The 26437-nt window shown below is 55.4% G+C and overlaps 2 protein-coding genes and 1 long non-coding RNA gene across 3 annotated transcripts; 1 reads left to right on the top strand and 2 right to left on the bottom strand.

The window, feature by feature from the left end:
• Positions 1–1275: 1275 nt before the first annotated feature.
• Positions 1276–6965, bottom strand: NAT16 (N-acetyltransferase 16 (putative)). The gene is given in 7 exon segments (XM_047713121.1): positions 1276–3016; positions 3019–3042; positions 3045–3270; positions 3558–3770; positions 4471–4700; positions 4778–4872; positions 6897–6965. Coding segments are annotated over 6 exon segments (1074 nt in total). The 5' UTR covers positions 4869–4872; positions 6897–6965; the 3' UTR covers positions 1276–2726.
• A 3471-nt stretch (positions 6966–10436) lies between these two features.
• On the top strand, positions 10437–17336 carry LOC125091178 (uncharacterized). Its single transcript, XR_007124599.1, has 2 exons — positions 10437–10567; positions 17099–17336. It is a non-coding gene; the product is annotated as an uncharacterized LOC125091178 (long non-coding RNA).
• Positions 17337–20830: 3494 nt separating this feature from the next.
• MOGAT3 (monoacylglycerol O-acyltransferase 3) lies at positions 20831–24639 on the bottom strand. The gene is made up of 7 exons (XM_047714654.1): positions 24348–24639; positions 24010–24117; positions 23853–23923; positions 23384–23588; positions 22885–23059; positions 21199–21401; positions 20831–21104 (listed from the first exon to the last, which is right to left on the bottom strand). The coding sequence occupies exons 1-7, from the start codon at positions 24418–24420 to the stop codon at positions 20950–20952; spliced, it is 990 nt and encodes a 329-aa protein (XP_047570610.1). The 5' UTR covers positions 24421–24639; the 3' UTR covers positions 20831–20949.
• Positions 24640–26437: the final 1798 nt, after the last annotated feature.

Genomic DNA, 26437 nt, shown 5'->3' with positions numbered 1-26437 from the left:
GGGGGATGGGAGACCCAGCAAGCCGGGGGAGGGCAAAGCCGCAGAGATGAGTCACCAAGAGAATGAGAGAGAGAGAGAAAGAGACAGAGATGAGGGGAGACACAAAGAGAGACAGCTTCTGGAGAGACTGAGAAGGAAAAACACACACGCCATGAAGATGATATCCACAAACTAACCAGAGATAGCAAATTGTGTACTTTCATAATTCTGCCCTAGCCTCCTCCAACATCCACCTGTCACACAGACATACTGTTATTCAGAGTTACACTGATGTTCTGAGACACACCCACTTACACAAACACAATATCACACCTAGCATGGCAGTGTCACTCAGACACATGCTGAAGATGTGACCAGGGTAATGGAGATTTGCGTTGAGAGCCCTCGTTCCTTTTACATGGGATGGTGGGAGGAGATAAAAACCCTAAGGGAATGTGACTTCAAAAATCCAAGACGCGGTTTCAGGGACTCACAGGCTACGCCTTGCACACACGACGATACAGTTACCTACCTCCCCATCCACACATACATAGTGACATATCAAATATCCTCCTCATCAAAAAGCCACTTGGAGTACCTGATTCTGGGGCACACCAGGCACGTTGTCCCGAATACATCCCACCCGGACACCCTGTGACTCGTACACACATGTACAGAAACGCAGACACACAAAGACGCCCATGGACACACTCACACGGACGGAAACCACCTTGCGCTGCCTCGCCGGCGTCCGCGCGTCCTGGCGCCCCCGCGTGTTACTTTTCGGAATCGCAGTCTCCGGCGCTCGGGAGCTTGGCTCCCGGGGGGCGGTGCCCAAGCTCCCTCCACCTCCTCCCCCTTCCGCGGGGTGCCCACCCAGGAATCCGGGAAGCGAGCGCTCGGGCCAAGAGAGCCGAGAGCCGCGAGTTAGACGCCTGGATTGTGGGGCTGAGGGAGGCCGGTCCTGGATGCCAAGGGAAACTTGGGAGAGAAGCCCATAGAATTTGGATAGCAGCGGACTCCTAGGTCCAGGGGAAAGAGAGACCCGGGGTTGTCAGGGTTCCGCGCAGCTGCCCTCCTCGCTCCAGAGCAACCGCTTCTTTCTGCCGCTGGGCTGGGGTGGGGGTGGGGGCGCGCAGCGGCCAGCAGCCCTCTCCAGCTCCAGGAAGTCATTAGCCCCATTGCCACAGGGCTTAGAGATCCTTTCTAACACAGGCTGCTGGGGAAGGGGGGGGAGGATAATGCGTCTCATCCTTCCCCCACCGAGAAGTGAAACAGACACAGAGGGTGGGCTAAGGGTCCGTTTTATTGCAATACAGTCACGGTTGAAGTGACAGGGAGGGTGGCAGCATGGCCAGACGCCGAAGGCAGCAACAGCAGAACCGGAACTGGGGAAAGTGATGAAGCAGCGGCTGTCCTCTTTGCCCACCTTCTTCCACCTCCAGGCGCCCTTCTCTGTCCACGTCTTTGATTCCATCCCCAGCGACGCCTGTGCTTGCTGTTAACAAATCCCCACCAACTGTCCATCGTCCAGCAAGAAGTTCCAGCACTCACGGTCCCACGGAGTGAGGTTCTGAAGCATGCTCAGGGCTTGGGACTCCGCAATTCTAGGCCCTACCTGGCTCCAAGCTACTTTGAATGACTTGGAAGTCACTTTGATCTTTGCGAACCTGTTTCCTCCCTCCGTGGTAGATATGAGCATCCAGTGTAGGAGACAGCGCTGTGTACTTCCAGCTGTTACTACTTGGACTCAAATAGAAAACTGCCAAAGTCCAAAAACCCTAAAGAAACCAGAGGAAGGGAGGGATGTCCAGAAATAACCGGAGGTGGGGGTTCCAGTGGCGCTAGAAGGCAGCCCGATCAGAACCGGAGAACAGCCCCATACTGGGCTGAGGAATCTGCACTCCCACGCCAGACTCTCCAACCCAACCCCCCCCCTGGTCCATGGCCTAGTTCAGGCCACTGGTTGGGGCATGGGAAGGGGGCCTCTGGCATAGCAACATGGTACAAAGTTGGAGGAAACTTGTCAGAGGGGGCAGGCTTGGAAAGATGCGTCCCTGGAGGGTTCAACAGGGCATTATAATTCTAGTTCATTGACAGGCTCCGTATTGCAAACGGGGTGAGTGATGAAAAGGTCATGGGGAAGAGGAATGGAGGAGCAGACAAATGGGCCACGGGGAGCTAAGTGTCTGGGAGGCCCGGGGAGGAGAAGAGTGGGGGCACAGAGGGAAGGAGGGAGAGGATAGTGATGGAGAAGCGCAGGAGGCCAAGAAGGAGGCAAGGAGGAGAGTGCAGGGCAAGCTCTGAGAGCTCGAGAAAGGGCGGGAGGAAGAAAAGTAATACGTGTTGGGCAGCTGGGCATAGCACATCCTTCTGCCCGCTCCCATCCGCGAGGGGGTAGAAGGGAGAAGCCAAGAAGGGCCGAATTCACTGTCAGGCCAAGGCGGCGGACAAGGAAAGGCTCTGAAGTCTGGGATGGAACCCATTCTTCGGCCAGTAAGGGGGAAAGGGTGGACAATCGCAGCGCAAGGGCCTCCCCCAAACCCGGCGGTTCGGACCAAGGCGTGGGCAACAGCTTCGGGTCGCGCCAGAGAAGTAAGGGTAAAAAGTTAGGGCGCTGCGAGTAAGGTGAGGCTTCAGAGCCGACCGCGGAGAGCAGGGGCAGGGGGCGGAGCTTGCGAACAGAGGGAGTCGGGGCTTTCTGCAGATCTGAAGTGCTGCTTCTGTCCCCTCCGATAGGACACGCCTTAGATGGCGGCCTCCAGCAGGTGCTGCTCCGTATCACCCTTGACCAGCTCGAGCCCCCGGCCGGCCTGGCAGAAGTCAGCCAGCTGTGACCATAACTGGGGCGCTAGGAAAAGCCGGCACATGACGATGAGGCCGGCGAGGCGCGGGGCCTGGCGCTGCAGATGCTGCAAAAGCTGGCTCTGCACCTGCGCGTCATCGCTGCCGAAGGCGCTGATGTTGAGGTAGCGCCACGTGCCGTCACCGCCATGCGAGATGGGAAAGGGGCGCGTGCACAGCGTGAGCACGCGGGACTGTCCACGCGCCACTCCAGGCCTTGGCCGCCAGCCGGCGCGGGCTGCTTTCCCTCGGCCTGTAGGGATGCCAGTCCTGGATGATGGTCCCTCCTGGAAGCTCGTCGCGCTGTGCGGAGGGCGACAGCAGGAGGCGTGCCTCTGAATATGTGCCTGGATCCCCAAGGAGGGGCGAGGTCGGTGTGGGGCCCTGGGTCTCCGAGGGGAGGGGAAGGGTGGGAAACAGATTATTCGGTAGGATAAGGGAGGCGCAGGGAAAGGACAAAGGCCCAGATCAGGATCTTTGGGTCCCTGAAGGGAAGCAGGAGCAATAGAGGGGAGGCAGGGTCACGGAACTCCGGACGCCGGGGCTCGCCAGCCATCTGGAGTAAGGACTGAGGGTTGGACAGCTGGGAGTCAGGAGCTTTTTGACTGCCATTAGGCAAAAGGGCCTGGGTCCGGTCTGCGAGTCCCGGGGCAGGGCTCACGGGCGCCCCCACTCGGCAGACCCAGCAGAGAAAGCAAGCCGGTGACTGCGCGAGGCGGGAGGACGCCTGGTTATCCGAGCTCTCGGGTCCTTCTCACCTGCTGCGTGATGGGGCGGCATTTCTTCAGCTCACGGGGGCCTAGCTGGTTGTCCCGCGTGAGCTGTGCCACCCTGACCCCCAGATGCTGTCGCGCTACGCCCTTGCCGCGCTCCCTGGGTGCCACGCGCAGCCCCTCCACCAGCACGGTCTCCCTGGCGTCGATCAAGGGCACCGACTCCAGAACGATCTGCGGACCGACGCCGTTAGGGGGCCCTCCGCCCCACCCGGGTCTCTCGGCTCACGGGACTCGCCTCTTCCCACACGCTGAGCACTCCGTCGTCCCCACCCCGGGCGCCAGGCCAGGCCCGGGCCTGCCCCGGGGAGATCTCCTCAGCCCTCGGGTCTCGAATTCCAGAGCCGGCCCTTCCATCCCGGTCTCATCCACCTCTAGAGAGGATCCAGCTCCGCTTACACCGGGTCCCTGGGCATCGCCACACCCCTTTTCCTTGGTCCCAGCCCCAGGAACTTGCTACGCCCCCTAGTCCCTGCCACGCCCCCTGTTCTTCTTAGCTCCGCCCCGACCCCCCTCTAGCAGCCCGGCCTGCTCGCAGTTTCCAGATGCCTTTTGAGAGAGAGTTCAGTCCATTCAGGGGTCCTGACCCCGCTCTTGGTCTCACCTCCAGTCTACCTTCTTTTGCCTGCTCTCCTCTTTTTATGCTCCTGCCCCCCAAAACTGCTCAAACGAATCTTCAAACACCGAAGCTCTCACCAGTCCCTCCCTCTGGTTCCTCCACTCTTCCCAGGACTGCGCTCATTGCTGGGCCCCTGGATCCACACGCCCGACTCTTTGGTTCCAGAGCGGACTGGCTCCTCAGGCCTCCTCTCCTTCCTAAGATCCCGGTCACCAAACTTAGCTTCACCCCGCTTTCACCGGCCCCGGCTCTCACCACTCCTTTACGCTTGGCCAGCACCACGGTGCCGTCGGGATCCCGGAGCCGGCTGTGGTAGTGGCTGGGAACGTTGTAGTCGAGGCCTACTGGAGATGCCCCCCGAGATGGCCAGCACCTCTTCAAACTCCTGTCCTGTGCCACCACGAAGACCAAAGGCTTGGCCTTGGCGTCAGGCCCGGATCTGGACCTGGGGTTGGCCCCCAAGGGCTTGGCCTTGGCCTCAGGCCCTGACTCAGCCCCTGGGGTCTCACTCTCAGCCTCAGGCCGTGATCCAGATCTGGACGTGACAGCCTCCCCCTCCAGCCGTCTGAATGTGGCTCAGCATCTGACTTGGCCTTGTTTTCAGGCTTAGGGACCTCTGAGCTGGCTGCACCACACCTGGCTTCCAACTTCATTTCCCTGCAGAAAATAGACAACCCAGTGTTGTGGTCAGAGCCCCTGTTTCCACATGTGGCCCCCTATACCTCCAGTCCCCACAGCCCTTTCCTACACAAATACCCCTTCTCTTCTGCTCTCCACACAGACCCCGGGAATACAGGGCCTCTGGCTCTGGCAAGCTCCCAGAGCTCCCAAACCTACCAGGGGATTCCTCAACAGTCACAAATCAGGAAACCCATGAGCTCCTCAGAGACTGTCCCGAGATCCCCTTCACATCCAGCTGCCCCTAAGGGACTCAGACAAGGGGCAAAAGGCCCTTGAAGGGGTAAAAGATTGAAAAGGTCCCACCACTTCTCCAAGACTTCTGTAAGAACATGAGAAACCATCATCTCCACTCTCCCTACAAAAGGAGTCCCTGGGGAAAACAGAGGGTTCCATACCCCCCTTTCCTACCACTGCCAGTCACAATCCCAGAGCAAAGGGGGGGGGGTGGGTATAAACTCCAGATCTTCCCCTATTGCCAGTCCAGTACCCTCCACTCCCACCTCTGACACATACATTCAAACATAAACCAGAGTGGGCAGTTGGATAGGTCCATTCGAAAATTTCAAGTCATTCCTCCCAGGCTGATCAAAATGCCTTTCCCTTCCTCCTGCTGGAGTTTGTTCCCTCCTTCTCCGTAGGGAGACCTGGCTCCGCTCTAGGGCTAGATGATCATTTGGGGAAAGGCTCTGTTGGAGCTCTGGCAAACAGAATGTCCACAAAGATCACCTATGCCCCTCTCCCATTTACCTTCCCTCCAGAGAGTCTCTTCTGATTTTCTCTCTCCCTCTGTTCTTCTTTCTAATTTCTTCCTATAATTCTTACCCTATCTTCTACTCAAGATTTTCTGTGTCCTTCCTATTCTCATTTTTGGGTCAGCTCCCCTGGATCTGTCACCGTTCGGCCTATTCTGTTTTCCCTGCCAGAAACAGGGCCAAGAGAAAGCCCCTCCCCAAGTCCTAATGGCTCTTCATTTCCAGACCTCTCCCCTCCAGACCAACCAAATCAACCAATTAAACCCCCCTTCTCTCTTTCAGCCAGTTATAACAGTCCCTTCCTACAACCTACCTCAAGCCTCATTAACCAACATCCCAGGAGACACATCTACTAGCTACTTTGTGGAGGATGATACTGGTTGGTTTGTTTGTTTGTTTTTTTAACAAGCACACTGCCTAGGTTTGGGAGAGGGGACAAACAATGGCACTAAGGAGTTTAGGGATGGTCTTAGCTCCCACACCATAAACAGCTTACATAACTACAGCATGCTTGCTATACAGACGAAACTTCAAAACAAAAGCCCCATGTCTAAGGCCCTCCTGGGTAATCCTTACCTGGCTGAGGTAAGACAGCATCAGGTCAGTATCTTCAGAAAGAGGGGAAGCAAAGACTCAGAGGATCTTATAGCCCCTACTAGAGCCTCCTGAGACCATCAAGTTCATCCCACTTCTTTAACAGCGAGGAAACAGACACCCAAAGGAGGCTCAGATCTGGCCTAAGGTGACTCCGCTTGGATAGAGCCAGGCTTGAGGTCAAGGTTAAGTTTTCCTGGCTCCCAGGCCAGTGGGGGAGTGTATTTTTGGTGTATTTGGGCCTCCAAACCCAGGCAGAAGAGCAAGGACAGGAATTACTGGGTCCTTCCTTGGCAGAAGTCAAAGGTCCCAAGAACTAAAAGCTCAGAACCAGAGATGGGGTCCTTGGGAGGAAACCCTAGTGCCCCCCCACCCCCACTGTCAGCACTTCCATGCCAACAAGCCTGGGACCAGCTCAAGCATCAGATTCCTTGTGGCAAGCTCTGGCAATGATGGGTCTCAGAAATGAGCAAGTTAGCTTGTGGCTTCCGTCTACATTTCCAGGCAACCTCACTAGTAGTTCACAGGTCCCTGAAAAATACCAGCTGGTAGTTCCGTGCTGAGCTTGGCAATTTCCTACAGCCCCCAAAGGGGACAGAATGTGAGCAACTTGGAGACAGGGACCCATCCAACTGATTCAAGACATTCGGTTACCCTCCTTTGCTTTCAAGTCAGGGGAGACTCTTTCCAAAGGGTGTGTCTTCATCTTGGATAAGGTTGTTTGTAAGGAGGTCACAGGAAAGAAGGAAGAGCTTGCAAATTCATCTCTCTCATTTTCTTCCTAGGCACTCCTCTATACCTATTCCCTTTTGGGGGGACAGGACACAAATGTTCCAAGTTCCTTAAGCCCTGGGGGAAGTGGGTGTTGGGAACAAAGCAGGCCAGAGGCTCCAGGCCAAGCCAAAGCTGCTGGCTGGCCCCACAACCCTGGCTCCACACTCTGATCCCTTTCCATCCCTCAGGACAGTGCCCTCCAACCTGATTCCTTGAACTGTCATTCCCATAATGTATCTAGGCAGAGGGAGCCTGTGCCCCCAGGGCACTGCGGGAGATGTAGTTCAGGCATCTCCTGGACTGAGCTCCAGGAAGAGGGGCAGCGTTTCCCTTGCCCTCCGTATCCCCGCATTCTTGGATCCATTCTTTCAATCTTATAAATATGAATACTCACTCTGGGAGGGATGATTAAAGTCCTCGCTGGGCATGCCGGGAGGCCCCCACCCCACCTCCACCGCACCCCACACACCTGAAATACTGGTGCCCTTGAGGTCGACAGCTTCTCGGAGCTGGAACAGGGAGTAGAGGGAGCAGACAGCGGAGAGGCGGAGACAAAGAGACGGCAGCAACACAAAGCACCCAAAGAAGAGAGCAAAAAGGACAGGAGGGGAGGCAGGAAGGAGACAAAGGCGGACAGGGAGGTGCGGGGCAGGAGAGGATGGGAGAGGGGAGTGGGAGGAGGCACGGATACCAGACACAGACATGACACCTCGTGACTCTGGGCCAAGCAGATGCAAAAAAAAAAAAAAAAAAAGTCCTAGCAATACACCCCCTCCCCAGGGAGACCATAAATAGAAAGCAGCGACACACCCCCTTCTCCTCACTGTGCGCAATGGGGGAAGGGGTCAAGGGGAGGAGAGAGCCAGAAAAAGAGTCAAGAAGAGAATAGAGACCTCGGGAACAGAGGCGGGGGAGACAAGATGAAATGGGGCACAGGCAGGGGATGAGGAAGATAGACCAATGAGCCATGGGGGGTGCCCCAGAGCCACAGCCATGGATTAGGGGCTGTCCTGGAGGGTTTTCCCCAGTCTTTCCTCTGCCCCTTCCCAGGAGTGGGGAGTGGGGGCGAGGGCAGGCGGGACAGAGCTTCCGAAGGAAGCTTTCTACTTGGCAGGGGTCCCCGTGGGCGCCAGGCTCAGGGGACAGGTGGGAGCGCAATGACGACGGGATGGGGGAGGGGTGACGGACGGGAAAGTGCCTCTGAACATGTAGGCAAAGTCCGGATCCCAGTTATCTAGGTCACCGGACCGGGAGGGGTAGGACTGTAGGGGGCACAGCGGCTGTCTTCCCCTGGGGGGGGGGGGGCGGTGGCCTTCTGCTACCCCCGTTCCGCGGAGGAGGAGCACGCCAGCCCCCAGCCCCCAGGCCCGCGGCCCCCTACCTCGCCGGAGCCGGAGCCCGGGCCGGGATACCGAGACACGGAGCGGGGCAGGCCACGCGGACAGCGAACGGTGTCGGGAGTGGGGTCCCTTCGGAGCCCCGAGGGTCGAGTTCGGACGACGCGGGGGACCGGAGCAGTCCCAACTCGGAGTTGGAGCGCGGATGCGGGGTCTACGCCGCGGCTCAGTGCCGCACACGGGCGGGAGGTTCGGGGTTCGGGTGCTGCGGACACCTCCCGCCGCGACGCTCTGCGGGGCCCGTCCTGCGGCTCCGAGGGGCGGAGACCCTGGCGACGCGGAGGAAACCCGGCCCGGATCTGGAGTGGACTCAGGGCGGCCTAGGGGCGGGTGGGCGGAGAGCAGGTGCCGGGCAAGGTGGGGGTGGGGCATGCGGGCCCGGGGGCCGGCGCAGCTGGGTGGCCTCAAGTCCAGCCGAGGAGACTTCGCCCCTTGTTCCGGCTGGGCAGCGGGACTAAGGGTGGGAGGTGCCTAGGGTTTTGGCGGAGGGGTTGACTGCTGGCTTAGTTATCACCCCACACCCCCAGCACCTTCACACTCTGCCCCGGGACCTCCTCTCCCCGTCCCCCCCCCCCCCCCCACCGCTTTCGCAGCCCTCCCTCCTCCAGGCGAAACCCCCTCAAACTAATGCCAGTGCCAGGTAAGTCAGAGCCACTGGAGAGGGCACACAGAGCCCTGGGGACTAGATCGGAGAAACAGATGGAGGAAATTGGACACGCTTGCAGATGGGGGTGCGAGAAGACACCGGGAGACAGATGGGGATGGGAGCCCCTCTCCCTCGCCCTCCCTCCAGGGTCTGCCCAGCTCTCCTGCTCCCTCTTCCCACCAATCTCTGATTCCCCACCTATCTTTTCCCACTTTTTAAAATACTTTCCAAGGGGCGCCTGGGTGGCTCAGTGGGTTAAGCCGCTGCCTTCGGCTCAGGTCATGATCCCAGGTCCTGGGTTCGAGCCCCACATCGGGCTTTCTGCCCAGCAGGGAGCCTGCTTCCTCCTCTCTCTCTCTGCCTGCCTCTCTGCCTACTTGTGATTTCTCTCTGTCAAATAAATAAAAATCTTAAAAAAAAATAAAATAAAATACTTTCCAAGGTGATAACTCCGTTAACCTGTTACAGCGATCCAATAGGCTGTGCTAATGTGATCAGGTGGGGGGCGGGGTTCGTGTCCTCTTCTGGGACTCCCAGACACATGGCCACGCGGAGAAACAGACGAGAGTCATCCTTGGAATTCTAGGCCCAGGTAGGCCAATAAATAACTGACAAGTCACTTAACCTTCTTATTTTTTCTTTTTTCTTTTCTTTTAACTTTTTATTTCTGTAATCGCTGCACCCAATGTGGGGCTCGAACTCACGACCCCGAGATCAAGAGTTGCATGCTCCACCGACTGAGCCGGCCGGGCGCCCCTCTTCCTTCTTTTTCTTCTTTTTTTTTTTTTTTTTTAAAGATTTTATTTTTTTATTTATTTGTTCGAGAGAGAGAGAGAGAGAGAGAGAGCGAGCACAGGCAGACAGAGTGGTAGGCAGAGGCAGAGGGAGAAGCAGGCTCCCCGCCGAGCAAGGAGCCCGATGTGGGACTCGATCCCAGGACGCTGGGATCATGACCTGAGCCGAAGGCAGCTGCTTAACCAACTGAGCCACCCAGGCGTCCCATCCTTCTTTTTTCTTAATATGACTTCTCCCCATTCCTGATTTTTTTAAAAAACTGCTAACACCCTGCCCATCTCCCAAAACCGCGGGTAAGGTGGAACGTGCTCCACGGTGGGACAGCTCCTCAAAAAGTTGGCGGAAAAAGTCACAGGCGGCAGGAGGGAGACGCAACCAGGCTCTAATCCCTCCCTTTTCTCCCAGAAGCCACGCCTTCTGCCACCAGAAGCTCTGGGATTGGCTCAACGTTCGCCACTTCCAGTTCCCTCAGCCAATGAGAAAAGAAAGTTTCCCGAAGTTGCTAACGCTTCACGTCTGAGCGGCGCAGAAGAGAGAAGTCGCCGCTCATTGGTCTAATCAAAAGCCACGTGGTTCCAAAATCACCACGCGCAGGCTGCTTCTGTCCCGACTCCCCTGAGAGTTTAGGGGGGCGGTGGTGATAAGGGGATGGAAGATGACGAATCCCCTGGCTGCCCCTCCCAGCAAGAGGGAACAAGAGGCTTTCGGCATCCGTAAGTGCTTTGAGGATGCGGGGATGGGGGGGGAGGGGATGGAGGTGGGGGTGCATCACCTAGTGCCACTGGACTTTAAAATCCGCCAAGGTTAAGACCCGTGGGGATGGAAGCGTGATTTGCTGATTTGCTTTGTGGCAGAGGCGTGAGAGTCCTGGCTTCACAGGTCTGGGTACCAGGCCACCCCGCCTCCCCCCCCCCCCACTTCACCCCTGCACCCCATCCTGGTGGTGAGCCTCAGAATGTTTGCACAGCACTTCGGTTTGATTCTCATAACACTGTAGGATGGGTGAGGCTTGTTTAGTCACTTTACAAAGGAAGAAAGTGGGTTCTGAGAAGTCCCGCCATGTGGGCTAGATCCCGTAGCTGGTAAGGGGCACTATGAAGGCCTCCGGCTGCAAACTGAGACCCCCCACCGCCCACTGACCCCTCAGAGGGCAGAGGTACTTGGTGAAAATGCTTTTGCAAACGGCAGCGCACGAAGCAGATGTCAGTGCAGTTAATGCTGGAGGCTTCCCTTAGCGGCCCTGAATTTTGTAAATGCTGTCTCGGACCTGGGGACCCATACTGGCTTTGACCCTCATGCCGGGCTTGTTTCTTTGGGCCTTTTATTTGGAAGAGCGTATTGTGTGTCTTCTCTCTGGACCCGTGTGTCTTACTGTCAGCAGGGCAGTATTTTCCTCCCTGCCCTTTCATTCATATGGGCCGTCCCTATCCCCATCATCGTCTCTCACCCTCCCCTTCAGCAGACCACCTTGGGTCTTCTTCTCTGGCACTGAACACCTCCGCACCCTGGGATTCTGATGACCAGGACTTCTTCCCCCAGATTTTTGGTTTTGGGGTGTTCTCCTCTCTGACCCCTCTTCTCCCTCCGACTCTCCAGCTTTTGAGACCAAGGCTGAGACCCCTGGCCTCTCCCTGATCCAGTGACCCTTCTTCCTGGGCAAGTCCCCATTCTATGAGTCAAGTCTATCGACACTTGGCTGATCGCAGAGAAATATAAAAGATGCTTTACTGAGCATCTTATGGGCACCGCATGTGCTTTTTGTTGACTAGGCAAAGGACCAACTGATCTGCAGATAAGGCAGGAGGCCAAAGATCAAAGGGTTGAGTAATTGCCTCAGAGTCACAGAGCCAGTGAATGCCTAAAAGTCTTACTCAGAATTATGGCATCGGAAGGAACTTTCCAGATTACCTCAGAAGGCAAGGTATCACAGATTCCACATACTGGTGACTCACGGTTTCTTCATCTGTAAAGAGGGCATAGCTCCCACCTTCCAGTAAGGATTGAGTAAGATAATGTAAGAAAAGTGCTTGGCAGAGCATAGAGGTTCGATTAAAAGTAGGTATTACGATCTAGCCAACTAGAACAACAATTCTCCCCTGTGGTGCATTGTAGCTTGTACACTGAAATGCAGATGGAACCAGAGGCCTGCCTTATTCATTCTTCCTTTGGGACTGTCAGACTCTAGGAACTTCATGAATCAGGGGATAGAAAGCTGGGAAGCCACGGAGAACTCTTTTTTAGAATGGGGTTGATGTTACAGCTATCTTTTTTTTTTCTTTTAAGATTTTATTTATTTGGGGTACCTGGGTGGCTCAGTGGGTTAAAGCCTCTGCCTTCGGCTCAGGTCAGGGTCTCCGGGTCCTGGGATCGAGCCCGAATCGGGCTCTCTGCTCAGCAGGGAGCCTGCTTCCACCCACCCACCACCTGCCTCTCTGCCTACTTGTGATCTCTCTCTCTCTCCCTCCGTCTGTGTCAAATAAATAAATAAAATCTTTTTTTAAAAAAGATTTTATTTATTTATTGGTGGGGGGGAGAGAGAAGGAGCGGGGCAGAGGGAGAGGGTGAGGGAGAAGCAGACTCCCTGTCGAGCAGGGAGCCCGACGTGGGGCTCAATCCCAGGACCCCGAGATCATGACTCAAGCAGATGCCTAACTGACTGAACTTCCCAGGCCCCCTGATGTTAAAGCTATCTTTATACCTCTGGTGCTTTGTTCAGCTCTTGGCACATAGTAAATGCTTAATAAGTATATTATGAAAGAAGGAATGACTTCAACCTAGTTCTAGAGTAGGGGAAGTTGAGACCACCTTTGATCATTTTTATCGAAAGTCATCCACCGGGTAGAGGTAAAACCAGATTCTCGGTATCCTAACCCCAAGCCAATGCACAACCCAGCCTCACACTGCATTTCTTTCTTTCTTTCTTCTTTTTTTTTTTTTTAAGATTTTATTTATTTATTTGAAAGAGAGATCGAGATCACAAGTAGGCAGAGAGGCAGGCAGAGGGAGAGAGGGAAGCAGGCTCCCTGCTGAGCAAGGAGCCTGATTCGGGGCTTGATCCCAGGACTCTGGGATCATGACCTGAGCCTAAGGCAAAGGCTCAACCCACTGAGCCACCCAGGCACCCCTCACACTGCGTTTCTAAAGGCTCAGGATAACGGCTTGTGCCTAGAAGTCCCTGAAATTCCACATCTTCTCTCCCCACCCATCACCAGGTCCCTCTCTCCAGGTCCATATGAACCAACATTGTCTGTAATGTCTGTCATTTATTCACAAACATTAACGTCATCTTCGATGGGTCTGATTGACTCCATTTCTGTTCTCAAAGAGCTCAATCATTAGCTAGCCATCAGAAAAAACCCCATCACTTTTATTCTGGAGACTATCTAACACACGCAGAAAATAGAACAGTATAACAAAGCCTCACTGGCCTACCATCAGCTTCAACAATTATCAGCTCATAACCACTATCATTGGACACTGCAAGCACCCTGATATTTTGAAAAAAATTTCAGACATCATATCTTTCTGGTATTTCAGTAGATCTTTATCATAGGGAGAGATGGAATTGTGTCTCCCTCCCCAATTCATATATTGAAGCCCTAACCTCCAGTGTGACTGTATTTGGAGACAGGGGCCTTTACACAGGGAATAAAAGCTAGATGAGATCATAAGAGTAGGGCTAGAATCCATAGAATTATAAGAGGCAGAGACACCGGAGCTCCCTCTCTACCCTCGCATTTGCAGAAAAAAGGCCTTGTGAGGAGGCAGAAAGAAAGTAAGTCTACAGGCCAGGAAGAGAGCTTTCACCAGAAACTGAATCTGCCAGAACCTTGATCATGGACTTGTAGCCTCCAGACCCATGAGAAATAAATGTGGGGGACACCTGGGTGGCTTAGTCGGTTAAGTGACTGACACTTGATTTAGGCTGAGGTCATGAGTCATTTAAATGCTTTAAATTTTTCTTTTCATTTGTTGGTCTTCAAAATAACAAGTTTTTTATTTTTTTTAATTTGTATGATTTTTATTTATTTAGTATGCAATGGAGAGAAACCAGGAGAGCGGGAACACAAGCAGGGGGAATGGGAGAGGGAGAAGCAGGGAGCCAGATGTGGGACTCGAAGCCACCATGCCAGGACCTTGGGATCATGACCTTAGCCAAAGGCAGACGCTTAACAGACTGAGCCACCCAGGTGCCCCTAAAAAATAACAAGTTGGGGCTCCCGGGTGACTCAGTGGGTTGAGCCTCTGCCCTCCGCTCTGGTCCTGATCTCAGGGTCCTGATGCAGATCGAGCCCCCGCATGCATCGGGCTCTCTGCTCAGCCGGGAGCCTGCTTCCCCCTCCCCCTCTGCCTGCCTCTCTGCCTACTTGTGATCTCTGTCAAATAAATAAATAAAATCTTAAAAAAAAAAAAAAAAAAAAGTCCGCCTCCAGGAGCGCCTGGCTGGATGGGTCAGTGGAGCGTCAAACTCTTGGTCTCCCGATTGTGTAACCGAGCCCCACACCGAGCGTAGAGATTACTTAAGAATAAAATCTTAAAAAAAAAAAAAAATCCCCTCCAGTGGATAAAGAAGGACAAGGTCCTCCCAGGAGGAGGCGGCAGCCTGAGCAAAGCCCAGAGCAACCGCGCCCTTCGCAAGAACTGGCAGTTCTGGGTTGTACCGGTCTTGTAGGCAGGGGCTGGCCCGCTGCGGGTGGGGTGGGCAGGGGGTTTAAGCGGGAGTGACACCTTTGCCTTGTGAGTAGAGACCGCCCTCTGGTGCCCACATGGGGGAATGACGGGGAAGAAAAGAGCGAGAGGAGGCATCAAGTCGAGCTTGTAAGTTTCCTCAGTTCATATGTTTAGAAGTTAGACTCTTCCAGATCGGGACGAGAAATCACAATGTTGGGGCTTATCATTCAGCTACACAGGAGGAGGAATGGCATGAGGAAACTCATTAATGGTTTTGTCCTGTGGGCCACAGGCCTCTTGAAAATACATTAGGCCCTTCAGGATGGTCTAGTGACCCATGTTCTTCTCTCTGTGCACCTGTCACGCACAGTCCTCCAAGAAGAGATCCCGTGGTGAATGCTCACCACCACCCAACATAATTTGCACAAAAGACCATCTCTGGGTGGGTGCGGCCCCCAGGCATAAGCAGAGAAGACTTTTGTGTGAATTTTTAAAGGACACCTGTTGGGGTGCCTGGGTGCTCAGTGGGGTTAAGCCTCTGCCTTCTTCGGCTCAGGTCAGGATCCCAGGGTCCTGGGATCCAGCCCCGCATCAGGCTCTCTGCTCAGCAGAGAGCCTGCTTCCTCCTGCCCCACCCCGCCTGCCTCTCTGCCTACTTGTGATCTCTCTCTCTGTCAAATAAATAAATAAAATCTTTAAAAATTAAAAAAAAAGGGGGGGTACCTGTTGAGGGCTGAATACGCACCACCCCCCCACCTCAAAAAGATATATTGATGTCCTTAGCCTTAGTGCCTGCAAAAGAGACCTTATTTGAAGATGGGTTCTTTGCAGACGTAATCACATTAACATGAGGTCATACAGAACAAAGGTGGGCCCTAATTGAATCTAGAAGTGGGCTTCTAGAAGGAGAGGGAGATTTGGACACAACACAGAGGGAGAAGGCCGTGTGACACCAGAGGCAGAGACTGACGTAGGTCCCGGCCCGTGTGTGGAGCTGAAAGAGGGAGGAAGGGTTTCTTCCTTCACAGGTTTCTGAGGGAGAAGACCCTGTGGACACTTGGTTCCGGTCTCCGGAATTGTGAGACAATCCATTTTTGTTGTTTTAAATCACCAAGTGTGGGGCCCCTTGTTAGGGAAACTAGTGGAGCTCCCTCCCTTCCCATGATGGGTGCAAACCTCCCCCCACTTCTGGCTCTGTGAAGGGAACCCCCATGCACTCCCGCCCCCAGCTGGGCTTCCTGGGCACAAGCTACAAATGATGCAGCTGGTTCCCTCTGCACAGGTCTCTTGGACATGCTTCATTCACTCGTGCCTGGTGCATGGTCATCACCAGAACGCAGTCAAAATGCAAAACCATCGAAGATGCACTTCCTGCCCTTACCAGCCACATTTAATAATATGAGATAAAAGATCATGGATGAGTCGTATGTTCGGGTAACAGAAGACCAGTCTGCCTAATGCGATGGTGTACGTGATGGGATCCTATGGTGTGAGGCTTGGGATGTGGCTGTGGCTAGGAAAAGATTTCCTGTAAAGAGGTGGGCGAGATAAGAGTGCCAGTAACTAAGGTCTGCTGGGCACCCTGCTGGGTCCCATTTCTGTGCATACCTCATTTCGAGCTCATCAGGAACCCTGTGGTATAGACCAGAGGCTTAGAGGCGGTACGTGAACCTGCCAAGGTCTGCTTATAGTGAGGGTTGAGCCCCGGGAGCTGAACTGGGGCTCGTTGGTAGGGGTTCCATCCATTCTCCACTCAGGAAGGAGAGCCGAGTCAAGGACAGGCTGGGAAGACGGGCTGGGCTGTTTGGAGGCTTCCTTGAATGTGGTGCTGAGGATTTCACACCTTCTAACAACAAGGACCCCATGACAGTGAGGATCCAGTAGGGAGACTTACACGCAGAAAGCAGTGTGTTACAAAGAGCATCTGGACAGCAGGAGAAGGGGTTAGAGGGGAGAGGAGGGGCAAGACGTCTCTGATCGCAGAGGAGCGGTCCAAGAGGCTGTCCGCGGAGGGGTGGGGGTGGGGAGCGAGAAGAGAAGCTGAAAACCGTTTAGCAGGAAAACTGAAGAGGCCAGGGGTCTTGAGTGGGGTTCTGGAATGTGTGGGGAGAAGAAGGAGGTGAGGACCATTCTGGCATGTCCAGCATCAACCCCAGGAACCCTGGGGATGGCAGGTGGCTCAGGACCTAGGGCTCCCTGGGTACACAGATGCCATGTTCTACCCCTACAGAGCTTGCCCTTTCCACAAGCAGGTGGGGAGGACCATAGTGGCTGGAGCTCAGGAGGAAGGACCAGCAGTCAGGCTGGAGGAGAGCTCATCTGTGGGAGGTGACTGCCAGATCCCCAAAGCATACTGGGGTTGGCCTTGGTGACAGGGGAATGGAGACAGGACTAGCCGTGGGGCTCAGGTCAGACCCTAGCAAGATTCTCCCTGTCTGGGTGTGGAGCTTCCAAATCAGCCGTGGTCATGCCCGGACCTCCCCCGGCCTGCTGGGTGGACTCTGCTATACTGTGAAGGCTTCTCCCCGCCTCGGCCCTCCTCAGTGCCACCTCCCCCTTCTTTCTCCGCAAAGGCTTCCAGATGTTTCCTCCCAGCTCCACTGTGGCTGAGGAGGCACCCACCCAAACAAGGGAAAGCCAAGGGTGAAGAAAGAAGGCTGGGTCACTGGTGGGTGGAGAGTTTGCCTCAGCCTCAACGTCAGCACAGAGACATCTGTGTGGCTGTGAACTTGGATGGCGTCTCACCCCCGTCACGGAGAAACCCTGTGTGTCTTCGGTTGATGAGAATCTGAGCCATGCCCTTGTGATTTGTGCGCTTGTCTGTGTTGTATTTCAATTAGAGTTTTAAAACCTCACAACTTGGAAGTAGGTAGTCCCGTGTTACCAGGGGAAACTGAGGCTTACGTGTTTTGACCAAGGTCATGACCAGTGCCTGGCAGAGCTGGACCCCCCACCAAGCATGCGGCTCAGGGCTGGATGCCCTTATCCCTCAGCAGACTTGTCCTTGCCACTCTCCTGTGGTTCAGAGATGGCCCTTGGACCACGTTGGGTCCTCAAATTCAAGTTCAGGCTCAAGCGTCCCCTTGAACTACCTGCCTTCCAACTCTGTGCTATTTCTGTTTCCAGTCAGTGACCGTTGTCACCTTGCCAGCAGTGTGGCATCTTTCTCTGTGAGGACCCAGGACGTGCAGGCCAGAGCAGGAAGGAACAGGCCTTGTGCTCTGAAGCTCGAGCACAATCTCTCTAGAATCTTGATTCCTGTCAGGGCCTCCGGCTTTGATCACGGTCTGGGCCTGACCTGCCTCAGCTGAACTGAGCCCATTGGCCAAGTTGACAGTTGCGCTGGGGAGATTTAGCTCCAGGTTAGAACCCATATGACAGCAGCCTCTGGGAAGCAGGGGACTGACGTTGCACAAGGCCCTTTGATTGTCTCTCCTGGAGTCTCGGTCCAGCCGGGGACACTTGTCATTGTCCAGGGGTGTCATTTTCTTTTCTCTCCTTTTCTTTATTGAAGATTTTTATTTGTTTATTTGACAGAGAGAGACACAGCGAGAGAGGAAACACAAGCAGGGGCGTGGGAGAGGGAGAAGCAGGCTTCCTGCTGAGCGGGGAGCCCAATGTGGGGCTCGATCCCGGGACCCTGAGACCATGACCTGAGCCAAAGGCAGAGGCCCAACCCACTGAGCCACCCAGGCGGCGCCCCTGCCCTGCACAGCCTTGCCACAGCTCTCAGCACTGAGGACACGTTCTGTTTGCTGTACCCCATCCCCAACTTGGTATGGGTGCCAAGGCTCTCTCCCAGAGATGGAAGCCTGATCTTGACCTTCCTGTACCTTTCTGGTTTGTGTCTAACCCACCCAGATGTTTCCACATGAAGGATAATGTTCCCTCTCAATTGTCCCTCTCTCCACCAGGATGAGACATGACCACTTTCCTGAGAAAGTTGCCCAATTAGGTTTATGAGTACTGGGAAGACTTTGTTTCTCCTGACCATATGTCTGCTTCTAGGGCCAACCCAGTCCTAACTGCTTGCTGGCTTCTGTTTCTCTCCAGCCTCAGGCTAATCCCTCCCAACCCCTGACTTACTGGTCTTGGATTTCAGATAGGAGTAATGAGTGATGGGGAGTGAAGTCCCTTCCTTCGTCTCCCCAGTCCCCAAAAGTCCTATTCCTCACCTACCACCCAACCCAAACTCCCCTCCCCAGAGACAGGCATCTACCACTCACAGAGGAGAAGGGCAGGGGGCTTCTTGGAGGAAGGCCCACAGCGATCTAATCCCCATACCCCCAGCCGTTGGTGGCCGGTTCTCACTAGAAGATGGTGCCTTTGTCCTTCAGGGGAAGAATCCAGAGAAAAACACGTGATGCTACCCTTAAACCACATGCAACAAGTGGGACCACATTTTCCAAGCCGGTGATTGAGAAGTGACCCTTGAGTCCCCAACCCATGACAAGGATCAGAATCGGGACACCAAGGAGAGAGGTGTGAGGGAAGGACTTCAGAGCTCTGTAAGCCCTACCCCCCGGAGGGCCAGGCTTCCCTCCACAAGATCAGTGACAAAGGTTGCAAAACTCAAAGAGTTCCACCTACCCCAGCGTTCGTGGAGTATGTCCACCAGAGGAGTCCAACGGCCAGACGGTAGCTGACCGGATGTTCCCATCCAGGAAGGACAAGTGGCTGCATTGAGCCTGTATTCTGGTGGTATCCAAGCTAAGCGTGTTCCAGCCTCCAACTGTTTAGTTTCCATCCCTCTCTCTACCTCTCAGCCTAGAAGAGCAAACAGAGGATTCCTAAGGAGAAATCCTGCGTCAAGTGCATGAGCAGAAAACCAAGGACAGACGAAGAGGCAGAGAAATCTAAAAGGGAATACTCTAGAAAATCCAGGAGAGTCCCACTGAGGAAAAGGAATCAGCTTGGAAGGTCTGGAGGCCCAGAGAACACGAAGCTATCTTGGGACAGTGTCGTCAAGAACATCTGGGATCCTCCTTCCCCTCCTCTGCCCCTACCCTCCATCCCAAGGGGTCAGTAACAGTGTCTAACGAAGGAGGGGGAGAGGAGGGAGGAAAAAGGGCAACCTGCTTCCAGCCTGCTTGCTGCCCTTGTTGGAGATGGAGGATTCCCACTCTCGGACGGAGATCCAAGGGTAGATTACTTCTCAAGCTACAGGTCTATGTACCAATTTAAAGTGAATGAAGAACTTACCCCCCTGAGAATGACCCAGATAAGCCACAGGATTGCTCAGATTTTCCTCCAGGAACAAGAAAAAAATTCTTCCACTGAATGTATTGTATAGGACCATGGGAGACTAGTGTAGGTGCATTCTGATTACCTTCCAGCAAGTTCTGAAGTCTGGGATACAGACGTAGAGCCAGGCAGCAAACGGGACAGATGTAGTCAGGAAACACTGTGACCACATGAGGACCCTTAGACGGCGCGGTCTTATCCTCTCCTGGGACTGACGACGTGTCTGTGATGAGGGTGATGGTAGTTTGCCAATCTCCATTCTGAGCCCTTATATTTTAATTCTTCGATCATCACAAGAGTCCTGTGCTTTCTTTTTTTTTTTTTTAAGATTTTATTTATTTATTTGCCAGAGAGAGAGAAAGAGAGCACAAACAGAGGAATGACAGGCAGAGGTAGAGAAAGAAGTAGCCTTCCGTTGAGCAGAGAGCCTGATGTGGGACTCAATCCCAGGACCCTGGGACCATGACCTGAGCTGAAGGCAGAGGCTTTACCCTCTGAGCCACCCAGGCGCCCCGAGTCCTGTGCTTTCTGAGCAGATGGGCTCATGTTGATGTGAGGTTGGGCAAGGAGCTGATGTGATGCTGGCCAAACAGGTTCCTGTTTCATTCATTGCCCGGCCACAGGGAAACATAAAGGACAGAGAGGGGTGTAGTACAGACTAACATCCTCATTTCTCCCATCAGAGATCATTGCATTCCCCATACCGCCAGGAACCCTTAACAAAACTCAGCTTTCGCTCGGGCTGGCTGTTCCACCATCTGTCCTGTCTTCTCCAGCTCACCCCGCAAAGCCAACTCCTCCCTAGAGCTGCCCTCCACAACTCAGTCCTGAGGCCCTCCAGCTCTCGGGGAAGCAGATGCCTTCATTCCCAGAGGGAGAAAGGGCTCCGCAAAGGAAAAAGACGTAGGCAAGGTTGTGCAGTGGAATTAAGGCTTGCTGGGAGGAGAATTCAGGGTTCCGATCCCCGCAGTCCTGGAGAATGAAGGTGGGTCATTCCCGGACCTGCTCAACCCCCAGAGCCGGAGGGCGAGCTCCGTAGGCATCCGATTCTACAACATCAAGGTAGGAGAGAAGGAGCTTTTATTGGAGCAGTACAGAGAGGCAGTAGATAGAGCTCTCAGTGCCCTGGGCTGAGGGGCTCAGGGCTGGGTCGGGGGCGGGGTGAGGAGGACAGCAAGGGCTAGATGAAGGTGAGGTGAGTAGAAGCTGGGACCCCGTAGCTTTCCTTGTGGTCCTCAAAGAGTTGCTCCAGAGCCTCCAAAAAAAGCATGTGATAATGGTCCACTTCCTCCTTGGTGGGGTCCAGGTGCTGGGGCACTGGGATGGGGCGGCCCACTGCAGGGAGAGGGGAGACAGAGGTCGGGGGTGGGGGAGGTCCTGCTGCCCGCACAGCTGACAGCAGGTTTCTTGCCCGGAGATGGGGACTCACCCACAGTGGTGATGGGCCTGGCGAAGGGGAGCAGGCCCCAGGAGTTGGCTGAGAAGAGCCCCTGGCCCCAGAAGATGCAAGGAGAAAAGCCCATGATCCTCTTAAAGGTGATCTGACATAGATACTGCCAGGAATCTGTGGCAAAGGCCTTAAATTTGAAGATGTCATTCTCCCCAAAGGAGTACACAGGTACCAGGGAGGCCCTGGGAAGGGACAGAGAGAGAGAGAGAGAAGAAGGGTGGTCAGGCCAGCGGCTTTTGGAGGGAACCACAAGTCCCTCCCCACACCTCTGGATTCCAATGGCCAAGGCCATTTCAAGCAAATGACAAAGATCTGGAGAGAAGGGACTCACGGTTCTTGAGAAATGAGTGTGTACTGGGCCTTCATATGTTGACTCTTGAACAACATGGGGTAAGGGGCACTGACCCCCACCCCCAAAATCCCCATATAACTTAATACTCTCCCCAAACTTAACCCGTAATAGCATGTCCAATAACATAATTAGTCAATTAACAAATATTTTGTGTATGTACTATATATTGTATTCTTATAATAAAATAAGCTGGGGGGCCCCTGGGTGGCTCAGTCAGTGAAATGTCTGCCTTGGGCTCAGGTCATGATCCTAGGGTCCTGGGATCGAGTCCCAGGTCCAGCTCTGCACTCAGCAGGGAGTCTGCTTAAGATTCTCTCTCCCTCTGCCCCTCCCCCAGTTCATGCTCTTACCCACCGCCTTCAAATAAATACAACCTTTAAAAAAATCATCAGGGAGTGCCGGTGGGCTCAGTTGGCTGAGCGGCTAACTCTCAGTTTTGGCTTAGGTCATGATCTTGGGGTCTTGGAACTGAAACCCAAGTTGGATTCTGCAGTCAGGGTGGTATCTGTTTGAGGGTCCCTGCCCCTCCCTCTGCTCCCCTCCCTCACGCCTCTCTCTCTCCCTCAAACAAATGAATCAAATCTCTAAAAAAAGAAAATCATCAGGAAGAGAAAATACATTTACAGTACTATATTGTAAAAAAAATCCATGTATAAGGGACTGGTGCTATTCAAACCCATGTTGTTTAAGGGTCAACTGTATACATTTTGTCCTCGAACTTTTGCAACTATAGCATCCTAGCACAGTAGTGTTATGTTAGTCCTATCTCACAGGCAGAGAAACATGTCCAGGGTCTTGCCTTTGAGGTAGTGTCAGAAAAGGCTTTGAACTCAGGATTTTGGAGCACAAGGCCCTACTACTTATGCTATGATCCCGCCTCTCTTTTTTTTTTTTTTTTAAGATTTTATTTATTTATTTGAGAGAGAGAAAATGAGAGCCAGTGAGCACAGGAGGTGGAGGGTCAGAGGGAGAAGCAGACCCTCCCCGTCAATCAGAGAACCCAATGCGGGACTCGATCCCAGGACTCCAGGACCACGACCCAAGCCAAAGGCAGTCACGCAACCAACCAAGCCACCCACGCACCCCTGATCCTGCCTCCTTCGGAGAGGACAGAAGCCTGGCAGAGGTGGGCATGGTGCTTGGCACAGAGAAAGTGCCCAAGTGTTGATGTGTGCCAGAGGCCCACATCAGACACAGAGGCCCAACTACAGGGACCAGGATGGGTGGGGACAAAAGAGTGTGGACCCCCAGACACAATGTCAAGTTCTGACCTCCAGCAGCAGCCCTGGGCTGGGCGCCTGTACGGCACTCACCCGTGCCTCAGTGCCAGGCGCACAAAGCCTTTGCGATTGCGGAGAATGAGGCAGTGCTTCCCTGGGATGGCATACAGGGACTCCTGGGCACCCCCAACCATAATGGTGACAGCCTGCCCGCGCCGGGGCTGTGACAGGATAAAGTCCAGGCTCTGCCGGCTCACAGGACACAGCCCTATGCAGGAGAGGAGGTGGGGAGCCGTCACCACCCCCTCCCAGGCTGCCTGGCCCCTCAGCCGCCCTTTAGTGAGCCCCACACCCCATTCCCTCCAAACCTGCCATCCCCGTGCCCATGTCAGTGTGACCTAGAGTGCCTTTCCCTGCAAGGATGAGGGACATTTGCTCTGGAGCTCTTCACTGATGCCCGCTGTGAAGCAGGCCAATGTTCAAGGCCGGGTCCCTGCATTGGGTGCATGGGAGGCAGTCGGGGGCAGGGGTGAAGGTGGGAGTGGAGGTTGGGAGGGAATGGCTGCCTCCTCCTGCTCAGCTCCAGGCTCACCATAGGACATGAGGTAGTCACGATAGACCGGGAGGTGGAAGAGGATGGTCAGCCCTGCCATTGAGATCTGAATCCCAGGGAACTTCTTGGAGAAGTTGTTGACCTCGGTGGAGAAATTGCAGAAGGCTCCCATGCACATGATCCCGTGTGGGTGGACACTCAGCACATAGTTGCGGTCAGGGGGCAACTCCGCAGTTTTCACCAGCTTCGGGTTGGGGGTGGTGGTGAGGTAGGGTGTGGGGAAACAGGCATGGAGGGGGGCACCAGCTGAAAAGAGCTGCCCTCCACCCTGCCAGACTTCAGAGTTCAAGGTCCTCGAATGGGCTGGGCAGCACAGAGAGCCTACTGTGCAATGCCACTCTGCACCTCCCACCCCCTCTGAGGTTAGGGAGCCCAGGGTGCACAGGCAGGGGTGAGTAAGTGTGGGGGATTGGGAGAGGGAGGAGGAAGACAGTGGATGACCTGGTACCTTGACAGGATAATAATCCCGGACATGTCTCCACATGGCCAGGTTCCTTATCCACTCAAAGCGCCTTCCACCTTGGGGCAGAGAGATGCGTGGGAGGAATCCCTGGAAGGCCCCCCGCCACTGTCTGCTTCCTGGGCACAGGTCCTGCAGCGCTTACCTTGGTTGGGCGTGTCCCAGTCCAGGAAGAGCCACACCAGGTACAGAACAGAGACCAACCAGAAGGACGTGAAGAGGAGGAAGAGAATGAGAAGCAAGAAGAAAGGGCCTGGGGGAAAGATGAGAAAGATGAGCGCATTAGCATTTGAAGAATCATTCCATGCCACCAGCTCTCTCCTCTCCCACCCCTCACAGATGGCAGATGTGCCTCCAGCCGTGGCTCTGACCTCTGGCCGCCTCCTTCTCCCTTTGCCCTCCCGTGCACAAGCAAGTGGAGCCCCAGGTTTTCTCCCTGAAGTCCCTCCTCCCCTTGGGGACCCCAGGGCACCAGCCTCTCACCCATGAAGAGGAAAGTGAGCACGTATTGGTAGGCGCCCACTACTTCTAGCCACTGTTTCTGCACGGACTTCATGGTGGGGCCACAGCTGGTCTGTGGAGATGCCTCTGCCAGCGGGGGCTCCAGGGCCCCAGCACAAACGAGGAAGGTTTGGGCGCCGCAGGAAGTCTTTCTTGCCGGAGGGGCCAAACCCTCGGGGCCTCCCGGTGCTGCGGTGCTGCGGGTCTGTTGCGTGTGTGTGGAGAGGGAGATCCCTGGATCCGTAGCGCAAGATGCCTCCAGAATGATCTTTGAACTGCCAGTGTTAGTCGCTTTGGGCTGCCCCCTGGCCGCTGGGCGGAGCTGGGAGGTTGCAGGGAATGCAAGGCGGTTCCGGGACTGATGTGGGGAGGAGGCTCCGAAGAAGCCGGAAAGCCCATCCACCCGGCAAGTAGCCCGGCTGAGACTGTGGGATCTCCAGGGCGGCCGGGCAGGCCCCCGCTGCGCGCCCTGGACCCGGGGGGCAGGTCTCCGGGAGAGTCAAGATCACCCGGAGGCACGGCCGCGCACAAACACGCACACACCGCAGCTCTGTTCCTACGTTTAATTTCCCTTCTCGCCCGCAGCCGAGGCGGGCACCGCGAGGGTCGAGGGTCGGGGCGGCGCGCCTAGGTGAGGAGGGGCTGCGGGTGGGCCGCGATGCCCGAGCGCTCCTCGTGCGCTTCGAGCCCCTGCGGGAGCCGCTCCACGTCAAGCGCGTGCAGCGCGTCCACCTGCGCCCGGCTGGGCCGCGCGCTTCGCTGCACCGGGATCGGCCCCCCACCCCCGGCGGGCAGAACGGGACGCCCGAGGGGAGGTGGTTGGGATCCCCAGCCGGCGCCCTTCCAGCCCAGCGGTTCAAGCCCTGGGCGGTTGCCCAAGGGGGCGAGGCTGGCGTGGCCAAGGCGTGGCCAGCAGCCAGGGACCTTTGCAGCCCCGGCGCCTCCTGCGCGCTCCGCAGCCACGAGCCCGGAGGGTTCGGGAACTGCGGGAAGAGCTCGTCGTCCCCGAAATAGAGGACAGGCACCAGGCCTGCCCGCGAGGGTAGCCCGCGAGCGTCCCGCCGGGCCACTGCGGCATCCTCAGCGGTGTTCCAGGGCCAATTCGACAAAGCCCTTCTGATTCCGGATCCGCAAATCGGCTCGCCGGGTTTTGCCTCCAGCGCTTCCAGGGCCCCTCCCACGGCGAGGACCATCACCTGGCTGCCCGCAGGCTGGGACAACAGATAGGCTGCGCCAGCCTTGTCTTAGGACTCCAAACCTGGGGAAGGGGACAGGGGCCCGGATGCCTGGGTCTTTGAGAAAAGAGGGAGGAGGGCACCGTGGAGGTAGAGAGGGGACCAGGACCTCCCACCCCGCACCCCAGAGAGGTGTGGGGGGGCGTGACACAGCAGGGACTGGGGGAATCTCCCCACTTCTCATCAGTACACCGGAAGAGGGGGAGGCGGAACCGACGAGGCAGCATGAGGAGGTGCGGCGGGAGGCCAGGGGAGAGGCTGGTGAAGCCGGTGGCCTCCCTGCGGATGTTGCTGAAGGCCCTGGTAAAGGACCAGGGCCCCGTGGCAGTGGAAGCCAAAGAGAAAGTTGCGAGAGGGATCAGTTCTGGGGTTTTAACCAGCTGGGGCCCCCACTCTGGCCAGAAGATTGGACTCTGGGGGCAGGGGTGGTAACCAGAGAAGAGTCTATTCCAAAGCCTTCCCCCCCACCCACCACCCACCCCGTCTCCTCTCCTCCCCCCATAGCACACTATTCTTGGATGGCCTCACTGACACAGGAAAGTAATCTCAGAGATGTCTCCAGATGGCCCAGCTATGGTCCCAGGGAGAGGGGTGGCCTCCTGCCCATGGTGTGTCCCTGTCTCTAGAGCCAGACCAGGTAGAGGGCGGCCAGGATCCAGGCTTGTCTTAGAAGAGCAAGGGGCGACATGGCCAGGCACACCTGAACTGGAGGATGGAGTGGGGGTTAGTCAGGACCCAGGCATTTACGTTCCCAGTTACCCGCCTCTGCCCCCGCATCCCTGTTCCATGGCTTCAGGCCCTCCTGCCCAGGCTAATTCCTTCCCATTCTTTCAGCGG

The sequence above is a fragment of the Lutra lutra genome, chromosome 18 (genome assembly GCF_902655055.1).
Source record: "Lutra lutra chromosome 18, mLutLut1.2, whole genome shotgun sequence".
NCBI lineage: Eukaryota > Metazoa > Chordata > Mammalia > Carnivora > Mustelidae > Lutra > Lutra lutra.
This window is presented reverse-complemented; position numbering and strand designations above follow the sequence as displayed.